At 47.3% G+C, this 13027-nt stretch overlaps 1 protein-coding gene across 4 annotated transcripts in view; it reads right to left on the minus strand.

Moving 5' to 3' along the window:
* Positions 1-11934, minus strand: part of LRP8 (LDL receptor related protein 8) — a 266690-nt gene extending 254756 nt beyond the window's left edge. For all 4 annotated transcript variants that reach the window (XM_090050038.1, XM_090050037.1, XM_090050036.1 and 1 more), the window contains exons 1-2: positions 11725-11934; positions 11471-11590 (exon numbers count right to left, since the gene is read on the minus strand). In XM_090050038.1, coding sequence (XP_089906164.1) covers positions 11471-11590; positions 11725-11806 — 202 coding nt within the window. In that variant the 5' untranslated portion in view covers positions 11807-11934. The remainder of the gene's footprint in view (positions 1-11470; positions 11591-11724) is intronic.
* Positions 11935-13027: the final 1093 nt, after the last annotated feature.

A 13027-nucleotide genomic window follows, 5' to 3' on the forward strand; every position in this document is an offset into this window, starting at 1 on the left:
CTTGGAAAATAGGAAAGTGTGCTACTTACTGACAAGCACAAATCAAGTGATCTCTTCTCATAAGACAAGCAGATTTTAATCTACCTAAAATTTAGCTGTAGTGAATGGATACTTTTTTTTTTTTTAGACAAGGATTCACATTGCTCCTACTGCTTTGTAGTCAGATGCACCTTTCCAGTCTGTAAAAAGTTAGCAAGAAATGGCCATCAGAAGTATGAAGTTTTCATTTTTTTTGTTTTAAACATAGGTGGAGTATTTATGTGCAGTACTGAACAGCTACTGTTAGGCTCCATCACAGGGGTGGCTGCATTACACGCCAAGCTATCTGCATACAGGGAGCACTCTGGGATCCTTCAGGATGCGCTATGCTGTGTAAACAGAAGTTCACTGTGGAAATTAAAACTAGCATAATGCTCCACTCACCAATTTCCACATTTTATATGCGAGTCAGGCCCTTAGGAAAAAAAAACCCAACTGTATTGTTAGAGATATTCTCAGCATGCAACCCCCAAAAATAAACAGCTTGGAACTATATGCTCTCTAGACATTTAAACTTATCTCAGTGTACTACAATCACCAATACAAAGATCAGGCAAAACCATTAAACAGTCAGTAAGTCTTAGAGACAGAAATAGCTACAGAAAGCAAGAGAGTAAGAAACAAGATCTCACAACTCTTAATTCCAGCTTGGCCACCTACTTGCTCTTTGGCCTTGGGCAAGTCGCAGCCTCTCTACTTCAGTTTTCACATTTATAAAATGAAAAAAATGCTTATCTGGGCTAAAAAGAAACTAGTGAAGACTCACAATGTGTGTAATACCAGACGCTGATTTTTACTACAGATGGTGATGCAATTTTATCAAACTGAGTGGAACCAGGAGCTAGATACTGCATGCAAAAGCCTAATTCTGAGGGTCTCACTCTCTGTGCATCAATAAATACAAAAGAAATGGGGACATTTGTCTTTGTTTATAAGCAGCACCATGGACACAGGCATGAGTCACGCTGAGAAAAATGACATGCCAATCTGTAATTTTACATCAGGAATCATCCGCTGTCCTTTGTCTGTTCTCGGAGGATAGATGTCAGTGGTCTTCCTGCATTAGATTTTCATGTTTGTGACTCCTCCTGGGGGCAAACAAAGTGGTTTCACATCTGGAAGAACTCAGTCCAGCAAACCCAGCAGGGTTTAAGTGACATATAATCTTTGCACAATCAGTAAACCAAGCAGCTGGTGTTGTGGCAGACTACAGCACTGCCATCCGGCAGAGGTAAATCTTGAGACAACACTCACTCAGCCAGACCAACCAAAATAACAAGACCAGCTGTGTTCTTCAATACCTTGGTGATTTTATTCTTGAGAGGAAGCAGGGAGATGAAGAAAAATCTCTCCTAGGTGATGCACAAAAAGACCCAGACTTTGGACCTGGAGAGGGTTTTCATTTACTGTTGCATCTAGAAATAGTGCGACACAGTGACAGACATTACACTGGAAAACAGGTTCAGGAAATAAACATGCGAGAGAGAGAGAGAGAGAGAGGTTGGAAGTTATAAAATAGCAACTCCCTCCCACCCCCCAAAAAATAAGGGTGGGGGGGAGCCCTCTGGGATTTAAACCCCAGTTATGCATACATGGATAAGAGGCACAGAAGAGTTCGCCAGAGAGAGGCCCTGCCCACACTGACTAACGATGCTGGAGTGAAGGCTTTTAAAGAACTGTGCTCTCAGCTACAAGGATGCAGGGAGAAGCATCAAAACACTATGATCTGATTAATACACCAGCGAAAACAATGGGAGTTTCTTCCTTGGACTTTGGCCCCTGAGTTTTCAGTTACAACACTATTCAGCTAGCACAGCACTTGGGAAACCATCAGGTGTATACACATTAGGGAGACCAGGCTCAAACCCTGAAAATGGACTGAAGAAACTTGCAGTGAGAACAGCCCTGTATCCCAGATTGGACACAGCCTCGCATGTCTTAAATGGATTTTTTTTTAATTTGTCAAAAAGAGAAAGTCCCTTCAGGTTTTGTAAGTCGGAGACTGAGCTCCTGTTCCCATGGAAACTGAGCCCCTGTTTGTTCTGGCATCTGGTACAGTTCCAAGCATACTTTTAAGCATTTAATAAATATTAATACTATAAAAATAATATTGAAGTGCAAGAAACAAAACATTTCTTTTAAAACAATTTGACAGCAAGACTTCTTTAGTAACGCTATGGTTAATAGCTGTCAAAACTATTCTAAACCCATTATAAATCTCATTTTCTAATGGTATCTAGAACTCTACTGTTACGGTCACTCCTGGCATCAGCTCCACAAGGTTAAACAAATTACAAGGCCCTGACCTAGGCTAAAAGGCAGGAAGCCCAAAATAAAGAGTGAAATATTTTTATTAGCCCCATAACTGCATTTGGATTGGCATTGGATGAACTTTCTGCCCCAAGCTCTGCTACCGACTTGCATAATCATGAGCAAGTCACTTAACTAGGGGTGCACCGATAAAGATTTTCTTGGCTGATATTGATAGCTGATTATTAGCCAACCATATTAAAAAAATAAGTTGGCCGATACCAATCCAATAACCAATTTACAGGAATGCAGCTGGTAAGCCTGTGGAGGGGGAAGGGGCAGATCAAGGTCCCCACAATGAGGGAGGGAGTGAGGCAGGGGCTGGGGGTGCTGCCCAGCCAGGACAGTAAATGGGACCCAGCCCCAGGGCAGGGAGTGGGACAGAGCCACGGGCGGTTCATCAAGGGGATCAATATCCTTGTGCTTAAAAAAAAAAAAAAAAAGTGACAGCGGGGCACTTGAGCTAAGATGAGCTTTAGTTAAAGTGCCACCACCACCATTTTAAAGAACAGGGATGCTTAACAAGAGTGGAACTGAGTAGGGCAAGGGCAGATGTGGGCTGCCCACTGTGAGCTTGGGGCTCTCTGCTCTGCTGCCTTTGCCCAACAGGCTCCACGCCGGCTGCACGTCCTCTGCCTGCCTGACAGCGGGAGGTACAACTCACCACCTCCACTCCTACCAGGCAAGCAGGGGACACAGCTGACACAGGAGCTCCCAGGGCAAAGGCAATATGGTGACCCCAGAGCCCACAGCAGGCAGCCCACATCCAACCCCATGCACACATCTTGGGGGGCACATGGCCCCCCATTTCTCCCTTGAGGGAAGGTATCCAGCAGCAGGGAACCACCTCCCCTCCCCACCCTCCTGCAACTCTGTCCTGCTCCCTGCCCTGTCCCCAGGTCCCATTCACCACCCTGGCTGGGTAGTGCTCCCTGCCCCACTCCCTCCCTCCCTCACCATGAAGCCTCAATCTGCTCCCCCATCCCATCCCTCCCCCACAGACTTACCTGCAGGGTACTGCTCTCCCAGCTGCATTCCTGTGTGTAGCTGCACGTATGCACATGGCATCCAGGGGCCCCAAACAGAAGGCATATTATATTTAAAAGTCAGCTACACCAGCCAAAAAAAAGCTAACAGCCAATAATGTTAATATTTCTTTTGTTGGTGCCAATCCAATATGGCACTGATATATTGGTGCACCTCTACATTTAACCCATCTGTGCTGGTTTCTCCATCCACACAACAGGATTATGGTACCTTCAAGCAGCATGTAGATAAATCACCTTAAAGCAATATGCCAATCATCATCTGGCAATTTCAACATAAGTCAGATTCAAATCTCATATGCACAGCAAGGTTTCTGACTCAGATCTCTAGAGACAGATGCGCGTTCAATTTCAGTTTCGGGGCAAAGGTCACAAATGGCTCCAGTCAGAAACAGAAGTCACGTCCCCTGGACCCACCACCTAATCATGCCAGGCTCTGTGTCCACTGTGCAGGCATTCAAGGTGAACCTTTACGCCCCACTCAGTATCCGGCCTTCCCTTATCTCAAAGCTTGACTCCTGGCAGTATTTGAACATTTCTTTCTTTCTTTTTTTTTTTTGGTAAGGCGTTCACAGCATTTTTGTAGCACCTCGATTATATTAAAAGTTACCCTTTGTTCCAGCCAGAATGATCACTCTGCAGACAAATTTGCATTAATTATATCACAAGGCACAGTCCTCCCATCCCCCGTTGCAGCAATCTAAATATTAATGATTTTAACAGGAAAAGGAGTTTTAGAAATATTAGGCTCGGCATTTTTAACACTTCCCAAATGTGTAGCATAAAACGGCATGGCTTCCCTTTGGCTAGTACCAGCTGCTTGTGCTGAAGGAGAGCTGCATAGGAACTCAGACCACTTTGAACAGGGACACTGTGACAGTGCAGTAAAACAAAGAGCAATGGGAACCTTCACTGAACCCACATTTTTCTAGGTGCCCTGGGGGGGGAGTGGGGGGAAAATCTAACAAAACCAGTAAGAGTGAGAAGAAATACTAGAACAAATTCATCTAGTTTCAGCAGTCTCATAAAATCACACCACAGATGAATTTGGCCTATTGAGTAAGCTTCCACTACTATTGTAGTTTGCCTTGTTCCCAGAGCAGTGTGGTTTGCCAACATCATTAGTAAGGATGGTGATCAAAGAAAATGGGAAAAAGCAGCAAGTAAAGTGTAGCTTCAGGGTTCTTCCTCCCTTAGACAGGGACTCAGTATTTGCCAAATTTTTTCAAGCCTCTATAAAGAGCCATAGGTTTTTAGCTAAATTTATCTAGAAAAAGAAAACTAATGCTCCTTTAAAAAGAGAAGCAATTTACCTGAACTTGCAGCCAAAGGGACTGGCAGGGCTACGTTACATGCTGCGAGTTCCACCCCTGAATGCATGATTGGCCCCTCTCAACTCAGTTGCAGTTTGTTCAGTTCACTCCATAATATTTACCTATGGTTTAAAATTATATCCATGAACAGTTTACGCCCTACAATAAATTATCCTAAGTAAGGATCAATACAGCAACAATCAATAAGCAACATGGCCATTGCAAGTCTGCACCACTGAACTGGGAACAGATCAATGTTTGTTTTTAGCTCTGTATTTATTAAAACGCTGTGACTACAGAGTAGCTATCTTGACTCAAAATGTACGATTGTTTCATATCCTCTGACAGGGGAACAGAGAGCGTTTTGATAAATAAAACAGAGACGTTGCGATTTGATATTCATTAAGCATGTTGCTATCCTGAGCTAAAATGCTACTTTTCACATCTCCAATGGTTTTTTTTGACATCAGGAAAGTTTTGATCTTGTGAATCGCTACATCGTCCTGCTCTGTCCCCCCAGCTGCATGCATGGCCCTTACTGGGGTGGTCTAGTGCATCTGTCAAATCCCATTCGCTGCTCCTTCTCTCTAGCCTTAGGCCCCCTGGTGGTGACTCCCTGGCTAAAGCACCCCTCTGTGGTTTTAATACTTGATCTTTTTGGTATTTGCCCCCCCAGCAGGGCCAGAATCAATGGCAAAACATACCGACAGCAGAGCAGAAGAGCATGTTACACACACACACACACACCCCCCCCCACCGTGAAAGCAGATGGCACACCTTATACATGTGTAGCAGCTGTCACATCAAGGAATCCTGAATCCTACAGCACTTCCCAAATTACACACATGCAGCATCAGGGAAATGTGGCCATCTTTCAGCCAAAGGGCAGCATCTCCCTAGCTCAAAAAATGCTGCACCAGAGTAAGAAGAGAAACAGCAGTGACAGACCATGGAAAATCATCATCATGGAAACTCTGCAGGACAGACCCGACTATGTACAGAAAAGCATTTTCCAGCATCAAGACCTAGATCCAGAAAGATGCTGATCTCTCTCAAATCCCACTGACTACAATGAAAGCCAGGGTGGTTGATGCCCGTCAGATAGGACTCAGCACTATACATCAGCAGGTCTTTTGATATAACCATATTAATACAATTTACACCAGACTTATGGGACATCCCCCCTGCCCCTTTTCCAGAACCTTAAAAAAAGCAAAAACCCAAAGACAATATCCTCTGCAGCTGGGTTTTGCCACACAACTTGCCTCTTCCTCACCAGGATCTTCTCCTACCTCTCCAGAGAGTGCTAGTAGAGTGACTCGGCTATCAGCCAGCCTGCAGCATGGCCCTAGGGAAGCACAAGGTGTAGGGAAGTGTGAAGCTGCTCCAGCTACCCAGAGTGTGTGTCCTGCTGTCAGGATCACAGACTGCCAGGATTGCAGGCTGCCAAGCACGTGCCCTGTAGCAAAGAGCTGCCCATCGTGCATCCCCTCAGTGCTCTCCTGCCCAGCAGTCTACCTGGAGCGGAGGATGCCTGTCAGCCTTGTTCCTCTGCTCACATTCAAGACACAGAATTTTTTTTTCCCCCTAAGAAAATGCAGAAAGATTCTGAAATGGAGAGAAAAGCAGCTCTGTATCAGGTGAGCTCCCTGCAGGCAGAAGACTGAATAATACTATTAAAAACTTACCTCATAGCTTTTATTTCTTTAAAGAGATTGACTGAAACCACTTCCAGTTTTTTGCAATTTATCACTGGTGATACATTTAAATAGAGATTTTCCAGTCTTCTCTGATGATCCTAGAAGCTAGTATAAGATAACCTGAAGCCTTATACACAGCAAAGAAATGAACCCTCATCACACACACAAGTATCCGACTGGAAAAACAGTGCCAATCTGAGCCCAGCATATTGTATCCACTTCCCTTGTTACAGCTCTCAAGCTTTTTGCCATCTCTGCACTGGTGCAGTAGATCCACAGGAAAAAAAGAGAAAAACCCCATGACTTAAGTGAGCCAAAAAGCTTACACATCCAAGTGAGAACACAGGAGAACAGAAGTCCTGCTCAAAGAAATCCTTCCTTGGCCTGTAGCTCTAGAAGCCCACTCCCCAAGGGGGGCCCAAACCCAATGTCCGGTTGACCTAATAGTTAAATCGGGCCCTCGGGGGCCTGCCCATTCTAAACTAGACAGCTGTAAAACAAAGTCAAGATTGCACCACATGGACACCTCAGGTAAGCAGACCCACTGCCCCCAGGTATCAAGCCTTGGAAAGTTCTTCCTAGTAAAGCTGATGCATCAGTACATGGTAGCTTACAGCCACACACGTGCAACTTTATTCTAGTTACCACCACAGCCACCTTCCCTGTCTTCCCACCATGAAAAGCATCCCTTCTTGTACACAAAAGAGGGAAAGTGAATGTGTAGCAGCAGGGGAAGTTGCTAGGATGTCAACCCTAGAGATGGATACCCTCTGTACTGCATGGGCTGGGGCAGTACAAGCTTTCTACAGGCTGCTTGGTCCAGACCTGATGCCTATGGTCTATGCAGCCACTGGGTTCTGCTGAGGCCACTCTTTATTGCTGGTTTTTCCTATGTGCACATCAGTCCAACAGGAACCAGACTAAGACCAAATAACTCGCTTCTAATTAGCCATCACTAGCAATCATACACAGATTTAACTGACCCTGTATCGCTTTATCAGCTTCCCCAGCTTTATAGTTTCCTAACTGAAGACAAATCTTCATTGACTGGGATATTGAGAAATTATAACAGTTATTCTCTTGGAAGATTAATGGCAGGCTTGAAGAGGCATGCAGAACTTCTCCCCTCCCTGAGCACACCCCACTTCAGGTTACAGTTCCTCCTTCATGAAGTGCAGTTACAGTCCAAAAAAAAAAAAAAACAACTGAATGAGCACACACATCCCACCACCAACCCATCCCACTTCATCCCAAACCAAACTGCATGTGTCTGATGACAACAACAACAAATCCTTGCTCTGCCGTTTCCCAGTCCTGTTAGCACTGCGGAGACAACATCAGTAGGACACCGAGTTCTCCCTGGTGCACTGTTATCCCAGTTCTTCTCCATAATGGGCCTTTGCTCTTTTAAAAATACTCACGGAAGATCATTATGCTCCCAATGAGCTAAGCTTTGCCTATGAAGCTCTAATCTTTCCTCCTAGGCCAGTATCTCCCATCTTCTAGTTCTTATAGAACTCCAGAGCCCCTTCAGTCTGCCTTCCTATTCTGAGTAGCATTCATAGTCTGTCATGCAATGCATCCCCTTAGGTATCCTTGAAATCTCCAAAATTACCAAAAATCAGTTAATACACCATCCTGCAAGCACTGAAAGGCACCGTACAAATTGACTGATACACCGGTTCATAACAGGAAGGTCAAAGGACGACCTTCTTCCTGATATTCTCAAGAATCTTCCCGGATGACGTTGGAATGATTTAGATATTTTAATTAAATTGAAGACACATAAAGGGATGTATGTGTGACTATGTAATAGCCTTACGGTTCTCTCCCCCCACCCCATAATGAACATCACATGATAAATACACTGTACAAAACCAACTGGCGTGTGACTAATTAATAATCCAATTAGTTTGAGTGGCAAATCCTGTTGGCCTTACTCATATGCAGCCAGTTTCTACTGCCTGCTCTCAGGAATGATCCCACTGCCCTAAAAACCTTACAGCCATATCCTCCATGAACTACAGTAGGGTATGTAACTGGTTAAAGATTAAAAAAGAGACGATACAAGATTGTCTCTTTAAAAATTAAAAAAAAGCATTAAGTAGCTGACTAACTCCAAATTCATCTTGGATAAGCCCATTAACATCCACCGAGATATACACCAGGAATAAATCTGACCCTACAACTTGCGAGTGCTCTACAACTGTGTTCCATACCAGAGATCTTAAAAATTCGGATTAAGTTGCCCTCTACATCCAGTATCTAGAGAAGATCATTTCCCTTCCTCTCCTTGACCCTCCACTGATCCACATGCATTCTACATCTAACCCGTGACAAAACAAGATGATGAACTGCTACCACAAATTAGGATGGAAGAAAGTTAATGGAATGAGGGACAAATCCAGACTACTTGCTGGATCACTACTACAAATCTGATATTGCTTGCTAAGAATAAGAATATTGCTTGCTCTAGAATCTCAAAGCCTTTTGTAAAGGACAGCTGACCCCTAGCCTTGGAGCATAGTGACTGCCTGTACGGGAGGATAAATTCCAGCAAGAGACACATGGAGAACCACCAACTCAGCAACTCCCTGCTTTCCCCACAGAGTAAATTGCCACCTTCTCAGAGAACCCTAGGCATACACTGAAGCATTTTGTAACAGAGAGCATTTAATTTGTGCAACCACAAGGACCAGCATATTTTATAGGTACATAAATTATATGCTAGCCCTGTGAGGGTTACTTGATTTCTCTCATCAAGTGAAGATAAATCCAGTAGGGAACCAAACTAATGCAAACATTTTACATTAAAAAAATTATAGGCAAGTTATCTGTGGGATTTGGGAGCAGCATGGTCCACTTCAGCATTTGCTGCCAGAGGAACAGAGCACACCATTTCTACTCTCAGTCACTGCCTTAGAAGTTAGCTACGGAAAATTCAAAATGCTCAATATAGACAGTGTTTTGAATTTATACATGTTGCTATACCAGCAACAGAAGAAGCATGCTAATCTAATAACAACAGCACATGGAATGGATAGAACATGCACATGGGTGCATATTATATCTTTCTACACAGCATAGCTGTATAATTTGAATGGAGGTATATGCACCCCCCCCCCCCGGAGGTTTTATTTTTAAATAATTCTAAAAAAAGAAACGAGATGTCTAGTAGTAGGAAAATACAAGCTAGCAAAAACCACCACGTGAAAAGATTTAGTTATATTCTGGCTCTCCAGGTCACTTAAAAACAGCCCACAGTAAATTCCATGTTAACTAGATGACCAGTGCCCACCATCAGCATGTATTTTTATAAGACACTTGTGTTTATACACCATCCTGCACTCCAAAATTAAAGTGTGGTAGATATCTTTTTTTTTTTTTTTTTTTTAAACATATGTACAGAAGTCCCCTTCACTAACATTTTAAAACTACCAACACCCCTCATACCCAATATATTTTTTACAAAAGAATTAACAAAAAAAGTTAAGTTCTTATATAAAACACAATTACAAGTCTGTTTGTTGTAAGAAGGCATAATTCAGATCAGATCTACTTTGCAATCTCTTGTATACTCCTTCTTCCTTGAGGTACAACAGTTATGCGGAAGAACGCAAAAAACAAAAAGAGCAAACAAACCCACCTGACTCCTACCTTGCTCACAGCAAGAATGACTAAAGTCCCAAAGACGTCAATGGGATTACTCATACAGTAAAATACTGCTCAAAGTGAGCAGGGATGCCAAAACACGGCGTAGAGGAAACCACCCCATTCAAGATCTCACAATCTTCCACTGAAGTCAATGGGAGTTTTGTTTGTATAAGATTGTAACCAAAGGGGAAAAAAAAAGGACTGTAGAGAATTACACCTTTCATATTAAACAGGTTAAAAAAAAAAAGACTTATGTGAATATCTTCCTCTTGATATTACCCTCACACTAAAAACCCAACAAACATGACTAACTTATGCCCAGGGCCCTGCTGCTATACATCACCCATGCTATGCTCTGGCTGCTGATGAAGTCTCCAGAGCTCACCCAGCCGAGTTACAATGAGGTTGATGCCCTGGCTACGATCGCCCGATGCCGCCTGCAACTCCCCAGCCAGGACGCTGGAAGTCTAGGGCAGCTGCCATGAAAACATTACAGTACAACACTGCTCCAAAACAGAGGCACTTCTCTTCCTCATGGACAGGCAGCTCCGCTTTCCCAGGTGCCCTGACATGCTTAGTTCTGCCACCCACATCGCCACGTGTCGAATAACCCACGGGCCTGGCACACGTGGCGACAGCACACCTGTCTGCAGCTTTACTGGGGGCGATGGTCTCTCCACATACCCTTCAGACACCAGAGAAAAGAGGGGAAACCCCGATCCGCCCTGCTCCAAGAGCACCGGTCCTCGATGCGCGGCCAGTTACCGAAAGTGATGTTGCACCCGGGCCTATGAACACCATGGCGCTCCGCCAGAAGCACGGCTCTTTTGCAAATGCCCCAGTGTATCTATTTATGGACGTAAATAAGAGCAATCTATTATTTCAACCCAGCTTCCCTCGGCCTCCCCAGGGACTTCTGAAGAAGGGCTTAATAAGGGGCTGAACCTAAAAATATTAAAATTTCCTCTCAGGCCCCTTCTTGCCCCAAAACACTGGCAGGGAACGTCTCTCCTCAGGAGAAGCAGGACCCCGAGCTCCCAGCCCCAATATCGGAAATCTAGCGAGTGTGGAGAGGCTGAAGTGAAGGGGGGGGCGTGTAAGGTGCAGCGCAGCAAGCAGGGGCAATTCTCTACCTCTTATTTTTCAAACCCGGGGATGGACAACGACCCCCCGAGGCGAGCGGAGAGCCGCGGGCCCGGCGCCCCCTCAGGGGGCCCAGGCGGTGCGCCCCGCCCGGCCACGTGACCTATCGGGCGTTCAGCCGCAGCCAATCCGCGCGGGCGCCGGCAGCAGCGGCCGCTTCATTCATAAAAAAGGGAGCGGGCAGATGCTCGCGTGGCCCGGGGAGCTCCCGCGCGTGGGGTGCACCCCCCCGCCCCCAAAACCCACCCGCCCGCCGGGCACTCACGGCAGTCCGCTTCGTCGCTGTTGTCCGAGCAGTCGTCGTCCTCGTCGCATTTCCAGACGGCCGGGATGCAGCGCTCGTTCCGGCACTGGAACTGGTCCACGTCGCACTCCTTGGCGGCGCCTGCGAGCAGCGCACACGGACATGGGGCACAGCCGCGTGCCACCCCGCATGCATCGTCACCCCCCCCCGTGCATGCGTGCCTACCCCCCCGCCCTCATGCATGCATGCACCCCCCATTTGCCTGCGGGCCCCACCTGCGCGTTGCAGCTGGAGCAGCAGCAGCAGGAGCTGGAGCAGCAGCCGCCGCCGCCGCCGCGCTAGCGCCGCCCGGCCCATGGCTCGCCGCCGCCCCGCGTTTACTGCGGCCGGCCGCTTCTTCCGCCGCGTGCATTTCAAGCCGGGCAGCGGCGCTCCCTCCCCACTGGGCGGGCTCTGCGCTGCGCCGCCGCCGCGCCGGGGATGGGCGGGGGCGGACGGGGACGCTCCCTCGCCTCGCCCCGCCCCGCCCCGCCCCGCCCGGCTCCTCCGCCACGTGCTGCCGGGGGGCCGCAGCCGCTCGGGGCGCGCGCACCGGCGCCTCTGCGGAGGCCTTGGCGTCGCGGCGGCTCCGCGGCTCGTGCCGGATGCGCCGGCGCTGCCGTTGCCAGCCCGTGGCGCGGTCGTTGCCGGCCGCCGGCGCCTGCCCTGCAGCTGCGGCGGGGCTGGGCGAGCGGCGTGGTCTGTGCCGGGCCTAGCTCCTGGGCCCAGGCCGGGCCCGCCCTCCTCGTTTCACCGAGGAAGCTGAGTCTTAAAGGGCTTCAAGACAATATTATTGCTAATGCTGTCCGTGTCATGGTGCGCAACCCCAGTCAGACTCGGTTCACTTGGCCTTTCAGTCTCCAGCGTCGGCCACGCTGTGATACAGGAGACCGGACCTATAGTCCAGAGGATGGACCCATAGTCTGACCCGGTAAATGGCAATTCTTATGTTCTTGTGATCTTATTCCCACTCCCCAGCCGGCCGGATCCGGCTCGTGGCCGCAGTGCGGTGCCCAGGACAGGGGCATGGCCAGAGGGGACTGCACAGGCAGCCTGGCCCTGGTCCAGCGTGTGGGGGAAGGGAGCCTGTCCAGCCCCATCTGGCTGTGCCGACACCGGGAGCGTGGACATTTGGCAGCAGGGGAGGGTGGCAGTATTAGTAGCCACCACTTCCGCATAGCCAAAAGGGGAGAGATGAACTTAGGGCCTGCTCCCTAGGCTTATTAATTTGTTTTCATGTGATTTAAGCCAGGGAGCAGGCAGGCCAGATGTGTGGCTCCATGGGCCATATTTGGCCCATGGGTCAGCGGCTGAGCGCTCCTGCGTGAGGAGGCCCATACTAATAATACATTCATGTTAACGTGGCAGTGCTAGTCATGCTGCCAAAGCAAATGGGACTTCAGTACTTCTAAATGACTTTTTTTTTTTCAGGAAACAACATAGCTTTCCCTTTGGCATACCAGGGATTTCATACCCGTGTAATCATTTGTACTTCACACATTTTAAACAAAATTATGTGCAACTGTAAAAGGCAGCAAG

The sequence above is a fragment of the Crocodylus siamensis genome, chromosome 5 (assembly GCF_052110815.1).
Source record: "Crocodylus siamensis isolate JL-2025a chromosome 5, ASM5211081v1, whole genome shotgun sequence".
Taxonomy (NCBI): Eukaryota; Metazoa; Chordata; order Crocodylia; family Crocodylidae; genus Crocodylus; species Crocodylus siamensis.